Source organism: Fusarium pseudograminearum, chromosome 2, assembly GCF_000303195.2.
Source record: "Fusarium pseudograminearum CS3096 chromosome 2, whole genome shotgun sequence".
In the NCBI taxonomy this organism is placed as follows: domain Eukaryota; kingdom Fungi; phylum Ascomycota; class Sordariomycetes; order Hypocreales; family Nectriaceae; genus Fusarium; species Fusarium pseudograminearum.
In genome coordinates, this window is record NC_031952.1 from 6,677,609 (window position 1) to 6,695,233 (window position 17,625).

At 46.9% G+C, this 17,625-nt stretch overlaps 6 protein-coding genes across 6 annotated transcripts, besides 1 other annotated feature; 4 read left to right on the forward strand and 2 right to left on the reverse strand.

Annotated features, from left to right (window-relative positions):
* Positions 1 to 414: 414 nt before the first annotated feature.
* FPSE_05260 (uncharacterized protein) lies at positions 415 to 1,420 on the forward strand (the record flags this gene model as incomplete). The annotated part of the gene is made up of 2 exons (XM_009258378.1): positions 415 to 642; positions 692 to 1,420. The coding sequence occupies 2 exons, from the start codon at positions 415 to 417 to the stop codon at positions 1,418 to 1,420; spliced, it is 957 nt and encodes a 318-aa protein (XP_009256653.1).
* Positions 1,421 to 1,720: 300 nt separating this feature from the next.
* On the forward strand, positions 1,721 to 3,331 carry FPSE_05259 (uncharacterized protein; the record flags this gene model as incomplete). Its single annotated transcript, XM_009258377.1, has 1 exon — positions 1,721 to 3,331. The coding sequence occupies one exon, from the start codon at positions 1,721 to 1,723 to the stop codon at positions 3,329 to 3,331; it is 1,611 nt and encodes a 536-aa protein (XP_009256652.1).
* Positions 3,332 to 6,458: 3,127 nt separating this feature from the next.
* FPSE_05258 (uncharacterized protein) lies at positions 6,459 to 7,109 on the forward strand (the record flags this gene model as incomplete). Its single annotated transcript, XM_009258376.1, has 1 exon — positions 6,459 to 7,109. One exon carries the CDS (start codon positions 6,459 to 6,461, stop codon positions 7,107 to 7,109), a length of 651 nt encoding a protein of 216 aa, XP_009256651.1.
* Positions 7,110 to 7,875: 766 nt separating this feature from the next.
* On the forward strand, positions 7,876 to 8,202 carry FPSE_05257 (uncharacterized protein; the record flags this gene model as incomplete). The annotated part of the gene is made up of 1 exon (XM_009258375.1): positions 7,876 to 8,202. The coding sequence occupies one exon, from the start codon at positions 7,876 to 7,878 to the stop codon at positions 8,200 to 8,202; it is 327 nt and encodes a 108-aa protein (XP_009256650.1).
* A 1,165-nt stretch (positions 8,203 to 9,367) lies between these two features.
* On the reverse strand, positions 9,368 to 11,322 carry FPSE_05256 (uncharacterized protein; the record flags this gene model as incomplete). The annotated part of the gene is made up of 4 exons (XM_009258374.1): positions 9,368 to 9,848; positions 9,897 to 10,455; positions 10,517 to 10,944; positions 11,033 to 11,322. The coding sequence occupies 4 exons, from the start codon at positions 11,320 to 11,322 to the stop codon at positions 9,368 to 9,370; spliced, it is 1,758 nt and encodes a 585-aa protein (XP_009256649.1).
* An 824-nt stretch (positions 11,323 to 12,146) lies between these two features.
* Positions 12,147 to 13,569, reverse strand: FPSE_05255 (uncharacterized protein; the record flags this gene model as incomplete). Its single annotated transcript, XM_009258373.1, has 4 exons — positions 12,147 to 12,535; positions 12,581 to 12,654; positions 12,704 to 13,212; positions 13,354 to 13,569. 4 exons carry the CDS (start codon positions 13,567 to 13,569, stop codon positions 12,147 to 12,149), a joined length of 1,188 nt encoding a protein of 395 aa, XP_009256648.1.
* A 585-nt stretch (positions 13,570 to 14,154) lies between these two features.
* Positions 14,155 to 14,185: a microsatellite.
* Between the last annotated feature and the right edge of the window lie 3,440 nt (positions 14,186 to 17,625).

The following is a 17,625-nucleotide window of genomic DNA, read 5'->3' on the forward strand; positions in this document are numbered from 1 at the left end:
TTGCGCCGTACAGTCCAGGGGTACGAATCCATCACTCCAGCTCAATGTTTTCATCGATTGACACCGGCCAGGAGAACCTAAACATACTCTCCAATTGGCTCTACCATGTATCGTCATCTAGTGTTAATACATACTTCATGATGGTCGAAATGTCACAGCTTGCGCTGACCATGACAGGACTACTCTTCGAGCGAAATAATTCACCTTCCACTTAGACATTTTACTGACTCACAGTAGCGTATAAATATCCCCATCGACTAAACAATTACTGACTTCAACATTCTCATGGCCGCTCTCGTCGACTGGACAGGTAGGACAGCTGACGTAATCATTTTACTCTTGTGGAGATTCTCAAAACACCGAACAAATCAAATAACTTAACTCTTCTACAATCAACCCAAATATCACTCAATCATGTCAAAGCGAAATATGCTCCTGTGCTTCGATGCATTCGGTACCCTCATAAGACCTGTCAAGCCAGTCGCACAGCAATACGCACAAGTTGCTCGCCAATGCGGTCTTACCAACTTCAGTGATGAAGACCTACAATCAACTCTGATATCGACCATCAAGCAAGAGTCCAAGAAGAATCCTAATTTTGGAAAGGAGACTGGTCTTGGGGCTACGAAATGGTGGACAAATGTTGGTTCAAGCTGCGACTCCGGCTCGGTGCAATGCTCACATCCCCTAGGTCATCCACGACACATTTGCACCTTTATTAAAGGATGGTCAAGCTCTTCCTCAAGACCTCGCCCCTAAGCTTCTTCACCGATTTGCTTCTAGAGAGGGATATGAAACCGAAAAGGGTCTCGTGGACGCTCTCAAGGGTTTGAAAGGAAACTCATCTCGGCATTATGACCAACTTGTTGTTGGCGTCATCACCAACTCAGACGATCGTATTCCAAGCATTCTCTCATCTCTTGGCCTCACCGTCAGCCCTCTACGCTACGGCACACACTCTGATGCAAACCATACCAAAACCAACACCTATGATATTGACTTTCACTGTATGTCTTACGATGTTGGTGTCGAAAAACCAGACATGCGCATCTTCAACGCCGCAGAATACATGCTCGCCCAAATCATTAGCGCTCGCAGCGGAAGGAGTTTAAGTGAGTCCAAGTCAGAAGCGGGTACCTGGCAAAAGGTTTATGTTGGAGATGACTATTCAAAAGATGTTGTGGGATCAACCAATGCTGGCTGGAATCCAGTGCTTCTCGATCCGAAGGATGAGTGCGATAGTTTTGCCGATCTAAAGCGCTGGCGATCAAGTCCTGATGAGAAGTTCCAAAACAAGGCATGCAGGATCGAAGATCATCCTACAGAGACCATCGAAGGGCTGTCCAAAAGCTATGACTTTGCAACCATCCATTCAATCGGCAATCTCGTATCGTGGCTGAAGAACAAAGCATCAAATTGAGCAACATCACACTTGAAACCGTCATGCTCGAGAGAATGAGACAAGGTGCCACCCGACACTCGAGTTAGATAGGTGAGATAATAAGACGTGGCCAAGATCCTACAACAGTGGAACTATTACTTAATCAAGCTCGCCGAAATGAATCATCCTGAACCATGCCCAAAACGGTTGAGCGGGATTCTGTTCACAACACGATTGTCTCTCGAAAGTCTGACATATAAAGCCCGCTGTTTTCTATCCTTTTTATTCCCGTACAGGCATCTTGATACAAAGACAGTAATCCGAAATACAGCTTTGATCATGGGGCACACAGACATATCAATCGTCGAATCAGCACGATTAGTCGTCCAATGTGAAGAAAAGGCTGTTCCTTTATCTCTTCTTGACTGCACAGCTGCCAATTTCTCCAACACTACCGCAATATGGCTCTACGAAAAGTCAACCATACTTGCCCGCAATGAATATCTTTTCGGCCGCCACCTACGTAGAGCGCTATCAAGCACTCTGCAGTCCTATCCTCAATGGTGCGGACATTTAAAGGCTGTTGAGTCTACAGACGGGACTGTCCCACCAGAAGCCCGTCACTTTCCCCCACATGCACGACGCTTCGGACGCTTGTACGCGCATTTTGGAACCGAGAACGACCCTGGTGTAGAATTCGTCTATGCTAAAAGCTCTGTAACTCTCGATTCCTTGTATCCTTCGAACAGAGTCTCGAAACAACCCGTTTGGCCCTGCGACTCGTCACTGTTTCGAAAGTTCATACCATCTGTGCCGATAGCTCAGCCGCTGAAGCAGGCCATCAAAGACGAAAGCGGTCGCTTGTATCCTCTCCTCGCAATCCAGATAACCGAGTTGTCGTGTGGTGCATTTATCCTGGCTTTGAACGGTGCGCATCCTCTCGCTGATGCGACGACCTTGATAACTCTTCTCAAAGACTGGGCATCTGTTAGTAAATCTGACCTTCATGGAGAGTCTAACATTCACTTGGCTCCTGTCTTTGACCCTACTCTTGTCGATAAACTCGCCGCTGGGGACATCAATGCGCAACATGCAGACGAAAGCCTTAAAGAACAAGCCAAATCGTTGCCGATGCACAGGTATGACTGGTGGGCTCCTGGCTCAGCTCCTCCCTGGCCATTCAATATTCCGCTGCCTTTCGACAAACCGGATCTTGAACCAGAAGGCAACGCAATGCCTTGGGCCGAGTGGGATATTACTTCTGCGGTATCTAAATCTGTTTTTCACTTCAGAAAAGAACAAGTTGCAACATTATGGAAGAAGGCAAATGAGGGTTCGCCACAAAAGCTTAGCCAACACGATGCAGTCTTGGCTCATATATGGTCCTGTATAGCCCGCGCGCGGCGCCTGGAGAACGACAAAAGTCCTTTCCACTGCGATCTCGTCTATGGCGTCAGGCCATCCTTTCAACTAGACAACAAGTTCCTTGGTTCTCCCATTGTTATGATAAATATCGAACTTCCTGCATCGCAAGTCTGCGATCGTTCTAACTCGACCGAGGTGGCCACTCAAGTCCGCAATACCCTCAAGACAATCTCAAATCCATACAACATATCCGCCCATCTCCATGCACTCGCCTACGAAAAGTCTCCTCAACGAATATGGCAAGCATTCCTGGGTCATCGTCATGTTTTGGTCACGACATGGGCACGAGCAGGAGTTTATGGAATTGATTTTGGTCTTGGCTCTAACTGTGTCTATGCTGAAGGCGTTGTACCAGAGATGGATGGCAATGTTTTGATCAAGGAAGCACCTGGTCCTGTCCCAACATATTGGACTGATAACGGTGTTGATATCTCAGTCTATATCAGGACAGATGACATGGGCCGCCTAGTAAGGGACCCGGTGCTCTTCCCAACGACGATACCGGATGAGAAAGAAACTGCATAATTGTGCCTCTTGCCCATTCCTTGTATCTATATAGCGGAGCACAACTCCAAGATAGTGAAAGCCCTCGTCCATATTCAACATTCGTGTATTGCATAGAATAGACACATATTGAATTACTGCTTTTGATCCTTGATTACAGTCAAACAAGGATTCGGAAACTCGGGTTGATATGAAGGCACCAAAGCCTTGGTCGTACTTTGCTTAGCAGTTGATATAAGCATGCATGTGGTTAATTGCAAATAGCCGCCTCTCCAACAGGATAAATGTCACCGAATCCTCTTGAATGCTCGCATTGGTTCTGTGTCTCACGGGGTGTGTTGTGGTTGGTCGCCCGCCGCCACCACGTCAGCTTATGTCTTAGATATATCCAAGAGACATCGCTACACCATCTGGCCCTTTCTTCTTTCAATCAACAACAATGCACATTCCATCTATCTAATAACTATGGATATCTCTTCCCAAGCAGGACAGTCTGGACCGGGAGGCTATTTTGTTATATCATCGCATGTGCATTGTCAAAGCCATCTCCCTAATCCAATATGCGTGGACGCAAGTCGCTGCCGAGCATGTCTCTTCCCTATAGAATTACAGAAAGAGTTGATCGTGGCGTGTAAGAAATCCTAACTTCATCTTCGCCCTCTTTACGTGATACTAAGCACACTTGCAGTGACCCCAGAAGGTCAAGTCTCTACATCATTCTTGATGCACCAGGAAGATTGCTTCTCGCCTATATACCTTGACAAATCCCTCAACATAGCGTTCCGCCAGTGCTTGCACCCTTCTTGTACTCATACATTAGGGCTTGCTGTCACCTTTCACGCCGAGTGCGCTCGTATGGCTTCTCTTTTTGGAAACCCTCTAACCAGATATTGCCCCTATACTGAGTACTCATTTCAACCAAGTAAAGAACACTTGAATGGGCGAAGAGAGTCAATACGTATCCTGATCGAGAATTCCCTCCGCAAAATATATGGGAATCTGTCACCTGAGTTGTGGCGTATGGTTTCTGACGACGATGAACTGATCAGGCTTTACACCATAGCTGAAATCACCTTGACCCGCCGCAAGAGCGAATGGTCTGCCGATCTGGCAACTACGGTGTGGGCCATACATATCACTGTTGATGGTGTAGAATATGTGAGCTCATTATCCAGATCACCTACACCTGGAGCCTGTCTAGCTTGGAACAGCGTCCTGTCGTCAGACACCCGCTGTTTGTATGTTTCCAGTGATCATCTCGGAATCAGACAAATCATCTCCGACATTGCTTTGACACAAGCTAATGTATCAGGCTCTGTCTACTGGCAAACATTATCTGTTGAGAGCCAAACGATCTCATTTGCAGGCGATGTGAGTATCAACAATCTGGAAACATATATTTTACGATATCTAATTCATAAAGGGGTACAAACTGCGAGAAGTATCGAATCCATCTCCAGGTGCTCTTGTTCACTGGCCCCTCCCAATGTCACCCTCAATACTTGATTCCCTATCATTCTACTACGCTGGTTGGGGTGAAGGAGAAGTCATGGCAAGGATGAAAACGTTCACTGTCAACCAGCAAGGTACCATAGGTTACTCGGTCTGTTGGTCTGCTAATGAAATGGTTTCTATTCATGCGAACCGGGCAGTTGAAGAGGTTGGCAAACATGGTGCCATGAACGGCGAGCATTCCGAGTATAACGAACACCACAATTTGAAATGGACATATCATCCTATCGAAGAAGACGAGTACGTTCAACAAGTCTGGTTACGTGGATCCACCCAGTATAACAATATTGGTTATCTTCCGTGTTGGGGCGAAGGTGGTTTATGGTTCCAATTATCCACGCCCTGGGGGATACAGAAATACAAGAGACCTAGCGACATAGCACTTGGGGTTAGTACTTCACCGTCGTCAGCCATTTCTGTTCCACTGACAATTTCCAAGCTTGTCACTAACAAAGGCCGATTGATAATGTCCGGAAGCTACCCAGATCATCATGGGAAGAATACTCCTTACTCAAGGCACCGTGAATGGCTGATGATAGCAAAAGCAAATACCTGCGAGCCGATCATCTTGCTCTTCTCTCCTTCGATTCGTGGAATCCCTCTCATTGCTTCGCCCAAGTTACCGGAGAATGTCAAGAACATATCACTACCAAAACAAACTGCACTTGGACCCATGCCGCGGTTCAACCCTCTTCACACGCTGCACTATTCTGCAGCCTCTTTAGAGGATGTAGTAAGCGTCGCAATATTCAGGAGCAAAATCAAAAAGGACACAGGGATCATTCGAAAATTTGATCTAGAAAACAGTTGTTTCAATGAGACCAAGTACAGCAAGGTTGCGGGACTTGTACTTCGATATGCAGATGGCCGCGAAGCCAGTGTTGGATGTTTTCGGGTTGATACAAGTGAAGCACCGCTTGGAGCGAGTAACTCGGAAGGGTTATTCATAGGGACTCGGCCTGGAACGATAGCACAACTACCACCCCATGTTGCGGTTGTCAGCGTTAAACGCCCAGAGGACGAGGGGGAATGGTCTTGGAAAGAATTCCCTTGGTCCGGGACGCTCGAATGGTGGTTCAATCCTGATAACCTTGACACTAGCATCAATCATGTTAGTTGAGTGTTTTGGTGTTTCGATATAACCGTTCGATATTCTCACTTCTCACCTTCATTTTACTTCACTACTTATTTACGGGAATAAAATCGAGATTTTGAATAACAGCAGAAACGGTAGCCTATAATCCTTAGAAAATAAAAATAAACGATATAAGGTTATGGTCCAAACAGCATAGACTGACTTACTAATTTCGTCTGTTATGCCTCCAACAGTCAGCCTTTTAGTACCCTGATGATGGGCTGATATTGTGAAGGATCACTATGCCTGCCCAAAAACGAAGACCCACGCGGTTAGGGATATTACAAGGGTCTATAACTGCGTGACAACAGCTGCAGATCAAATTTAACAGCAACCAACAGCGTTTCAAATTGAAGGATGATTACCAACAGCACCAAACCCTTTTAAAAAATAGTGTGCATTGACACGCTTTGACCAGTCAATAAAACACCTTCCTTCCTTCTTATAAACATACCACATCCTTCATCATCTCATAGCCAAGTCTTTCTTCAACGTCTCGCCATGTCTTCAGCTCTTACGACATCCATTCCCTGGCTAACAAGTCTTCCGGCTGGCATAAGCTTGACAGGAAAAGTCTTGACTACCAAATCTTCAACGACCACATATATACTCCAAGCCAAAGATGACGAAGCTGGTGACTCTTTCTCCCTTTCCGTCACCGTTGAGCCACAAGACTCAACATACAATTATGATTCCGTCTTCACAAGAGTTTACAAGGAGGGCAACGAGGATGCTAAGCATACTGTGATAAACTCTCTTCATTGTGAGATGAGCAGGAAAATGCCTCAGGAATGCACCATCAGCATTGGAGGGGAAGAGTCAACGCAAGTTGCCTACACGGCTGGCGGGACGGATGGCGTACTCCCAAGGAGTTTTGTTGATGTTCGTGTGGTCATCACGGGTGGTATGGAGTATATTACCGGAAGCCCATCAACCCCGATCACTGCCAGTATTACGTCGGGTCTTTCGACTGGGAAAGAAACGCAAGGCAGCGCAGCCGATGCTGGTATCACAAGCGCACCTACATCTACAGCAAATCCCACGACCTCCGTGGACGAGTCTAAACCTACATCGGGTGCACTGTCAAGCCCAAGAAACGTCTTGAGGTCTATTGCTTTGGCTGCAGTCGCGATGCTGGTTGTTTCGCTATGATAGGCATATTATGGTTGGACTGTCAAAGATTATCTTCACTTCCTACATCAAACCGGCGTGGGCGACACCGACGGCACCAACTCCAGTCGCCTTCAAAACAGTATTTCTGTAAAGCCTGTTTGTGTACCCGATATTATCCAGATCAAACTTTCCTGCCTCGAGTCTTGTTTTCAGCCCAACCGCGCTTGGATTTGGTAGGGTGAAAAGCAAACACAGCATCAATTTATAATTTTTGAGTGGCCACATTTGTTACCGACTGCCTATATTATTCACATATGAACGATTGCTACCCAAGTTTGCGTGATGTGATTTTGTGCCTGCGCTTGCGTGGACCTCATCTGAATCGTGGTGAACGCGACAAACAGTCATCGTGATACATGTTTGTTAGCAACATCTTTGTATTGAGCATACTGCGTTCGCCGATACTTAGGTATATATATGGTTTACGTGATGTTTTATGCCGGCCAGTGAGGCTCTCCTATTTCATCTCCAAACCCTCTCCTAAGAGTAAATAAAGCCCACACAGGAGTTTCCAAGCAACGCAAACCTTTGTTCCTTCCATTCACATCAGAATCAGCGCGTTCTGCACGCACTGAACACTTCTATGAACATGCATGTTCTGTCCACTATATATACTTCCCACCGCACTTCCTTATTTCTTTCTCTCTCGACAAACCTGCACCTCCGCATTATCTCTGATCACCACAAACAACAGAAAATCCCTAAAAACAACCAGCGCAACCTGCTATCCCTAACCACCATCACCATGCCTTTCCAGATCATCGACCTCCGACAGGCCCGGGACCCTGCACGCCAGTTCTACGAATACCCCATAAACCCAACCCTCGTCTACAATCTGGATCGACTGCGCAACGGCCTTGAGATGACCTGCGGTCGCAACAACTTCATCGTCTACGGAGACATCATGCAACTCACCATTCGAGTCGAAACATACCAGAATCAAAACCTGATTGCGCAACTCCAGACTCAGGGCGCCCTCCGTCACCAGGCAACAGAAGAGCTTCCCCAGGCTGTCAGGCACGCTATCATGCGGAACGGCTGGTACCAGATACAGCCTCATGATCGAGAATAAGGAGATACCTAGAAACTTTTTTTTTCTTTGTCGTTCTCGCAGTTGTTAATCTTCAGCGACATATTTCACCTCCATGTAAGTCGGATTTCTTGACTGCATGCTCCATTTGAGCGATTCCTAACCATCGCAAGTCGCAGGATGACTCGGTTAGAGAAAGTCGAGGCAAGAATGTACACAGACAGCATTTACCTGGAGGTAAATAGCGTCAACCAGTAGGTATAATTGACAATTGTTCTCTTCGATAGTGCTCCAAGTGCATAGTACGTTGTAATGTAAGTGAAGATTTGTGGTCCATTGTGCCGTAGCACAACGTTGTTGAGGTATGGCAAGACGTCTAAGACCTGTATGGAACAAAAGGCTAACACAGAATCTGTTCTCGAATGATATAGTCCATCCCTTCCACCATTGCTTTCCTATCTCCAGGTGAGGCTACTGATGAAATCAGTCAAACTTTCCACATATACGCCTATTGGAGGAAACATTGCATTCCACGGTCCTATAGTTTAGTGGTAATGACGTCGGATTTTGACTTGCATCAGAAACCTTCCGAAGACCCCGGTTCGAACCCGGGTAGGACCTCACTTTTTGCCCCACTTCTTAACATGCTCCCTCTCAGTGGCGCCGCCCTCTTAAGTGTTTGTCTGAGCTTCCACAAGCACCACAGGTCCTATAGTCTAGTGGTTAGGACGTTGGATTTTGATGACCCATCGAAAACATCTTCCGAAGTCCCCGGTTCGAACCCGGGTAGGACCTCTCTTTTTTGGGTCTGCCAGAACTAACGCCATGTCATGATTCATCGCTCCCTGGGTCCGAGGTAAATCTGTCATGGTTTCTTATTTGCATTCTTGGCTTAAATTTGACCTGGATCACCATTGTAAATATGTCTTTGACATAATTTTATTAACTTTTTCTGAGCTTTGTCTATCCAACCCTGGGACTTCAAATACCGCCAGTCAATAGCGGACTTGAACCACATCTCTTTGTTTGCACTCTGGTCGCTTCTTATCTCCTCGTGGCCATTAGGTATCACAAACTGCTATCTCAACATCTAAACTTGCGATCAAGTTTCGTTAAATTCCACATTAAACAATATCAGAATTACTAGTATATATCGTTTCTACATCCAAGCAGAATCACTCTCGAATCTTGTACATATCTAACGAGGTTAAAAAGGCACCGGAACATTACGCTCAAGATACCCAAGCCACTTGGGTAGGCGACGCTTCGACGGAGCGTCGGTGCTATGTTGCAGGTCCTCGATAGCACTGGCCCACTTGATGAGCTCCGATTCGGCCCAAGCAGTTTGCATGATGCCTAGGCCGAATGGCATACCGGATTCCTTCGAGTAGCCGCCAGGGATAGTGATAACTGGGTAGCCAGCTTGTGCGGCGATCTGAGGGGCCTGAGCGACTTGCGGAGGTACGAGAAGACCAGATAGCTTTTTGCCCTTGTACGAGAGGGCGTCGTTGATACCCTTGCGTGTCGAAGACTGACAGAAGTCGAGGGCCTGCCAGTAAGTTTCGTCCCTTTCGCCCTTGGTTTTGAGCGAGGCAAGGAAACCATCTTGTCCAGAGGCAAAGGCAGGGTGGCCTTTGCCGTCCTTGTAGGGGTAGCCTCCCTCAGTTCCGTCGTACTTCTTGTTGAACCTGATGACTATTAAAAATGTTCTTAGTTAAATGTGAAGGGCCACTCACTCAACAATGTCCTCAAGGTTGCGGACGTTGGTGTTCTCGACCTCGCTGAGGTAGGTTTCAATGTTGCGGTAAAAGTCAACCTTGATGTAGGTATACTCAGACTCATTAGGGAATCCTCGCGTGGAACCGTAATCCCAGTTCCATCCATCAGGGCTAACGATAGTCTCGTAGTTGGTAATCTCGGTGCCGTTGATGATTGTCGCACCAGCAGATTTGATCAAGTCAACAAGCTCCAGAAGCTGGGACTGCATGTCTTCATCAGCATGAACCCAGAAGCTCTTCCAGGGGAGACCAAAGGTAGCCCCCTTGAGGGCCTTCTTTTTGGACAGATACTGTGCATAGCCGCCCTTTGGTGTTTTATCCTTTTGTGCAGAGGTGTAGTTATCGCGCTCATCAAGGCCGTAGATAGCATCGAGTACCAGTGTAGCATCTCTCACAGTGCGCGCGAATGTTCCAACAGAGTCCTGGTGCTCACTCTCAGGAATGACACCGGCACGGGATGTCAGGCCCACAGTAGGCTTAATTCCTACAAGAGCATTGCGGTTGGCGGGGTTGATAACTACGTCAGAGAATGTCAGCGGAAATGCTTAAACATGAGATCTACCGGAAGCTAAACTTACCGCTACCGTCCGTCTCGGTACCAAGCGAAAAAGCAATCGCATTGGCTCCAACGCCAACAGCGCTGCCTGTAGAACTGCCGCCAGGATTGATGGTAAAATTGTAGGCACTGCGAACCTGGCCACCGCGGGCAGAGTAACCCTCGGAGTAGTCGTTGCTGCGCATGTCGGCCCATTCGCTCAGGGCAGCTTTGCCGAACAGCACGGCGCCTGCGTCGCGAAGCTTCTTGACGACATGCGCATCGCGGGGGACGACATTTCCAAGAAGTGCCCAACTGCCTGCGGTGGTTTCGAGACTATCTTTGGTTCCGATGTTGTCTTTGACAGTGAATGGAATTCCGTGGAGGGGGCCGCGAACTTTGCCCTTTGCTCGTTCGGCGTCGCGCTCAGCAGCAATTGCAAAAGCATCCGGATTGATTTGCATGATGGAGCTGTGAAACAATTAGCTCCAGTCACAAAGTGTATCTGTGTAGATCACGGAGCCATTGCCGAATTGAGCCCCACGGATCGCAAACTCACTTGATGTACTCCTCGGTCTGGTATGTCCGGATCAGGTAGCAGGTGACGAGCTGGACAGAAGTAAGCTTCCCAGCTTTCATGGCGTTCTGCATCTGAGTGAAGGCCGCCTCTTCAAGCTTGAACCCATTGCAATCTGCCATGGGGAAGAGATCAGACGATCCGACATTCTTCTCAAGGGGCAGTAGGTTGGCATTGTAAGAGAAGAGAGGTTCGTCCTGGGGGTTCGGTTTGGCGCTTGCGCCCTGATTAACAATGAGGCCAGCGGCCAGAGACAAGCTGAGAAGCTTCATGGCGACGACAGTAGTGAAGAGGCAATGAATCCGAGGAAAGGAAACGGCAAAGGGTGGATGCAAGCCATTATTATGTTTATTCCCTAAAGACGCAGCTATCCTTAGCTGGAAGGAAGCTACAGGGTTCCTTTCTGCAGGCGCACCTTCCTTGGTAGCTTTGGGACGGAAAAGGCGGCGTTCAGTGGGTGCAGTGGCAGCGCGGGCCGAGACATTGGGCGCTAAATATGCAATTACTGCATTGAATGTCATGTCAATAATGTAATCTTGACAAAGAGCTTCATGGCCTGGCCTGGTTGATCCTAGCCCGGTTGGCAGAAGCCCCGAAAGGATTGGAGATTTAGTGAGTTGTGGCGGGCCCCCTCCCTGTAAGTTTAGCGGATATAAACAGTTTAGGGGTTCCAATTACGATTGCCCAACCTAGACTCGATCGAGGCATTGCTTGACGTCCAGAGCATGCTAATATGATTATCGTATTTTGTTTGACGAGTCAATGAGGACTTTTTAATGAGGTTATAAAAGCTAAAGTCTGTAAAGAGTAATTGACAGGCAATTAGCCTTTATAAAAAACAATATTTGGTGGCTGGTGTGGCATATCTCATGCAATCATCAGCGCCACGAAGTATAAAACATCATCATCCCCAACGTTCCACAGCCCCAGACAATGGAACGGAGAACAATGCTGTTCAAATGCCATTCACTTGGTATAATTAATAGAGCAATGGCTTCAATTGTTCCTCTTGAAAGGGATGGGCAGAAATACTGACTGAATTAATGATAACATGTACGGTACATACTCATACATAACCATGTCCTGAGCCAGGGTCTCATTTCCATACTCTTTCCGTATCACTTGTACTATTCGCATCTTGTATATCCTCCTTTATTCTGAAGTCCACTTGTACCAAAATGCCATCGGCGCTATTCTCACTCCTGTTATCTGCTGTCGCATTGCTCGTTCGATGCGCGTTGGTTCTCGCAGCTGAAGTGTCGCGGCTCGTAAGAGCATCGTGTTCGGGACGAAAATTGAGTGATCGCAGCGCTGTGCCTCCCTTGGAACTCTGCTGTTTTTCGTATTTCGATTTAACATTGCTTTCTCCCTGGGTGATGTCTCGCTGTAAGACAACCTTGTCGAACAAGGGCTTAAATCCTGGTACTGAAAGGGCAATGAGCGTGGCGCCGATTTCGCTGACTTCAATAACCAACATGGGATTGTCTGTAGAATATTAGATGAGTGTTAGTGGTGGTGTCGTTAACTTACAGGCCCATGACATGTCCGTATTCCATTGTCCTTCAATGACCAGCACCAGGCGTGCAATTGAGATGGCAATGACACTAACACACTGTAAGTCTCCTTCAAAATTATTTTCGGCATCAAACTTACGAGATACCAGGTAGTAAAATGCACCCCAGCTGTATCTTTCTCTTTCTCGGCATCTCCAACACCCGAAGCATCACAATCGGGATACCGAACAACAAAAAGTCGCATATAAGCGACACTGATGAGTTGACGCTGTATACTAACCCCCACTGCAAACACGTATAATCCTCAAATCCACGCTGCCACTCATACGGCCATAGTCCAGTAACAGGCGTGCAATGAAACACAATAAGCAACAGCTGAGGAATATACCCAGCTATTAGAATGCCAAAGACAACCGAGATGGCTAATCGGAGACGGTCATGGACGGCGCATAGGCGATGGTAAAACGCAAGACCGGACATTCGACAGAGTAATAGCGCGGTGGTGTATATAATGTGAGCTACGAAATCGAGGACTTCGGTGTATTCGACCGTCGGCATATCGAGGACGTATTCAATATAGGCGAAGTGTCTTCCAGAACCCAGCTCGATGAGTTCAATGCACAGGCCGACAAATGCCACGAAGCACATCTAAGTCACATCACAATTAGCATTTTTGGCAATGTCTCACTGTACAGTGGAGAGATCGGAGAGATCGGAGAGATCGGAGAGATCGGAGAGATCGACGCCTGCAATGGAGCCGCCAAGAAAGAAGAAAGAACAGAGACTTACCCATGATATCAACGTCAAGCCATCGTCGAAGCCGAAGCGGCGCATCAAAAACGCTCGCGAAGCAAGCCGACCCAGAACAATAATACTGGTCAGAGCCGTAACAAATACAATACCCGCTATAGCCGATGCATCTCTTGACTGGTTGAGATAATCGGCTGTGATGCCCTTGGGCACTCTGCCGTCTTCAAAGGCCTTTGTGACTTTGGGATCCGGCATGGCGAACAAATACAAAAGACCAAGAGATGGTTTTTGGTTGGGGCTAATCCATGCTATGTATGCATTGGATCCATGTATCAAAGATGCACAGCATGAAGTTGGTCGTGGGACATATCGTCCCTTATATCAAGCTACTACCCAATATCTTGACTAACAAATGTCCGCGGATACTGTGAAGTGCCCTCCTCACACATACTTTTTCCACTCCCCTCAAATCTCGGGCAGAAAAAGCAACGAAACCAAAAGCAGAACACCAAAAGACGTTGCATTTTCTACAGGTGTGTGTTGTAATCGTTCTCCGTAGTAGTAAATTAAACACACTCCTAGGCCTCCTCCCCTAGTCGACACCCCATTTTAGCTTTCAATATCTAGCCAGGTTGTCGCGTCCAGGTCTATTGGAGTCTAGTCTCAACGTGTCAGGTCAAAGCGGGAAGTGCTTGATCAAGGAACCCGCGCCAGAATGACACAGATGGCGCTCAACTTGACTTTGACAACAAGTTAAGTTTCGGATTTGCAGAACTAGCTGTTTTAAATGCTCCGATGTGAACAGACCGATCGACAGTGCCAGCCCCTGAAACATAAAGTGAAAAGGAAGAAAAAGAAAAGAAAAGAAAAGTTCATAATCAGTCGCACTGGCGCACTCTCATAACGAACACCTTGAACTTTAATCTATGGTGCTGCTGTAGCTATGGGACGATTTGTCCGACTTTTACAGGGGTCTCGCTCCCATGGACGCACATCAAACATCGACGAGTACATAACAGAACGGCTAACTGTGCCGGGGCTAGGCCGTTCACTTCCGTCACATATCCCCCATGGTCGATCTGGGGGTGGTTAGTTACTTCTCTGATCCGTACTTCCGTTGGTTTGCTGGAATGGTTCCTGACATGTTGGCGTGCGCCACGGAACATTCCCAGTTCCTTCTGGACCAATGTGGTGCTGTTTTGTTTGCATAATTCTTTACGGAGATTACTTGAAGAAAACGTAAGAGATAAAAAGCCATTCATTCCTTCGTGTGTTGGTTGGTGGCTGCTCCCTTGTTAGTTGCTAAACAAGCCAAGTTCAAGTTCAAGCATACGCCAAGATGAAGCGTAATTAGCTTGTCTAGTCTCCCGCTTTGAGTCACCGGCAGGTAGCCGATGGCCGTTGAAAATCATTGCCTTTATTAGTTGTGGTTTCTTAACTTTCCTTGTATCACAGCATCGTGCACAAGATTAATAATCCCGATCTGGAACGGCTTGTAGATTCCAACGACATGTCAAGTGTCATAATTTTCTTCAGGGCCATACCTTCAACATGTTGCAATTACTTCACAAACGTAGGATCATCATCCTGGGGTTATTGTCACCCCAGGCCCAGAACCACTAGCTCGGGTCTAAGCTTCAGCCGCAGTTTTGTTTTCGTTGACAGCTTCTCTTCTTGGTCAAGTTCAGCAACAAGGATTTATGCAGACGGAAGACTCGGATCTGTAGTGAGCAGGATTCATGTGATTGTGGCCAATGCATACCCAGCTCATTTCAAAACTCTTCAACTTCTTAAATAAGTAATGGTATGACTAACAGCAAGAGTGAAATGTCAACGAATGTTCTTTTAACGTCTAGCGTGGTATCCTGAAATTTCTAGCGTCTGGACTAATGATATTCTTAGCTGATCGTTTTGTAACGTAGCAGATTTTAGTGACAGCCTTATAATTAATAGCTGAGCTACAATGATCTGCTAAGACATGTTCGAAATTCTAGCCGATAGCCATGTGGAATACCGTTTGTCATGCGGTTAGAAACGGCCACGCTTTCATGTGAATATCTTCATGGCTAGGAGGCGGACGAGTAATAGAAACGGTGACCTCCGAACTTGAGATTGCGATTGATAAATAAGCTAATAATCCGGTCTAGCCTACTTACTCAGACAGTTGACAGGAGATACAGGCTTTCCTGTCTTGAATAAGGCTTTGATATTCTCAAAAGCCTCCCTTTCTCCCCGCTGAAATGCCAAGTCTGTCAAACCAGCAACATGAGGCTGAATGACCACCTTGTCACTCGTCTTGAAGTACCCATTCAGGTCAGGCTCATTCAGAAAAACGTCCAATCCAGCTCTTGTGATCTTTCCACTTTCTAGAGCATTGATGAGTGCAGTCTCGTCAACAATAGCTCCTCGAGCAGTGTTAACGATAAAAGCACCGTCCTTCATTGTTTCAAACTCTTTGGTCGATATCATATTTTCGGTTTCTTTTGTGAGGGGGCAGTTGATCGATACCACATCGGATTGTGCGAGTAGCTCGTGCAGTGATGAGCAATGTGTTGCATGGTACCTTTCCTCATCTTCAGCACTTAGCCTCCGACGGTTGTAATACTTGATTTTCATGTTGAATGCAACTGCTCGCTTCGCAAGGCACGTCCCAATGGCGCCCATTCCAACTATGCCTAGTGTCATGCCCCATGGATCCCTACTCGGCACAACAGGACCTCTCCAGTTACCCTCCCTTAGGCAACGTTCACCGCGGTACGTATCTCGAATAACGGCCAGGGTAAGAAAGAATGCCATATCTGCGGTGGCTTCGGCTACAGCATCGACACTGTTACAAAGCCATATCCCTTGCTCGGTGCACCATTCCTCTGCTAAATCATCGTAGCCGGCTGCAGCGGAAGCAATGATCTTACAGTGAGGGGCGAGGAGTTTAAAGATCTTGTCAAACGGACGATAAGGAGGTCTGCCCATTCGAATTATGAAAGCGTCTATGGGGCCACGTTGTTTGAGCATGAGTGGTAGTTTTTCCAATGCTTCTTGGTGATTAGTGACGTCGAGAATCTGCAAAGCATGTATTAGTACAAACATAAATCCAGTGTTCAGAGTCTTGTGAAAAGTCCAAAAGGATCATTAGTGACTGACATCATAATCAAAGTCTTTCTGGAACTCTTCGATATATTCTTCACCAATAAACTCGGGTCTTCCCAATGAAACTACACGAGGCTTCCGTCCCGTGCTCACGTCTGATGACATGGCCAAATCGCCACTGGCTGGACGCTGATATCCTGAAGAGTGCTGAGGACAAGACGTTATGAGGGCTGCAATGAGTTTCAGGCTGACAAGCTGACAATGATAGATGCAAGAGGCATTTATTGTTAGTCTCCAGGCGAAGTGGAGATATCCCAGGACATCAGTTCTAGAACCCGACTCTAACATCACTCTGAGAACAATGGACTTCCAAGCCTATAGGACTCTACCGAAAATTCACGTATAGGGATCTCAAGTTTATTCATCTGTACTCGCATATTTTGTAGACATATCAAATCCGATTTTCACTCATTTGGAACAGGACAGAGACAGGTGTAAAGGATGATTTACTAATATAAAAGGGTTAATAAATGATATGATATACCAAAGCACTTATCCTCTGTCTTTTGTCTCCCCCAAGACTATATATGTGGAATAAACTTTGTCCATTCAACCGTCTCAAACGCACTCGGCGGCAGAGCTCTCAATCCAATGAAATCTTCCACAAAGATAAAAATCCGAAACGCGAGATACAGAATGCACAAAACTGAAGTAAAGGCAATAAACCCAATCTGAACTCCCATATTGGGGTCCTTTCGGTGCGATATGTTGTGAGATCTGCTCAAAAAAGCCAAGACACCTTTCTTTGGCTGTTGAGGCACCAAACTATCACCATCAACGTCACTACTCCCTCTTGTCTTTTTCCTTATCCTTTTCTCTAGCCTGAAGTACAAGTCCCGGAAAGGGTGGGACTTTTGAGCCAGCTCTTTCTCGACGATACTCAGCTCCAGACCTTGAGCGACTCGATTCTGCGGTACAAAGATCCACATGGACAGTTCCATCCACGCCGCACCGACAAAGCCGTATACGAGCATGTATATACTGGCCACACGCCAAAAGTCTCTTTCTACCAGGCTCGGGAACGAAAAGTTCCATGCGGAAAGGAAAGCGGCGCTGAAGACGAGGATGAAGGCAACGCCTACTAGTTCGAGGTCAAAGTCCATTCTAAGGAATATGTCGCCTGGGATTCTGTCCCATGGGATCTTCTTGACACGGCGTGAAAAG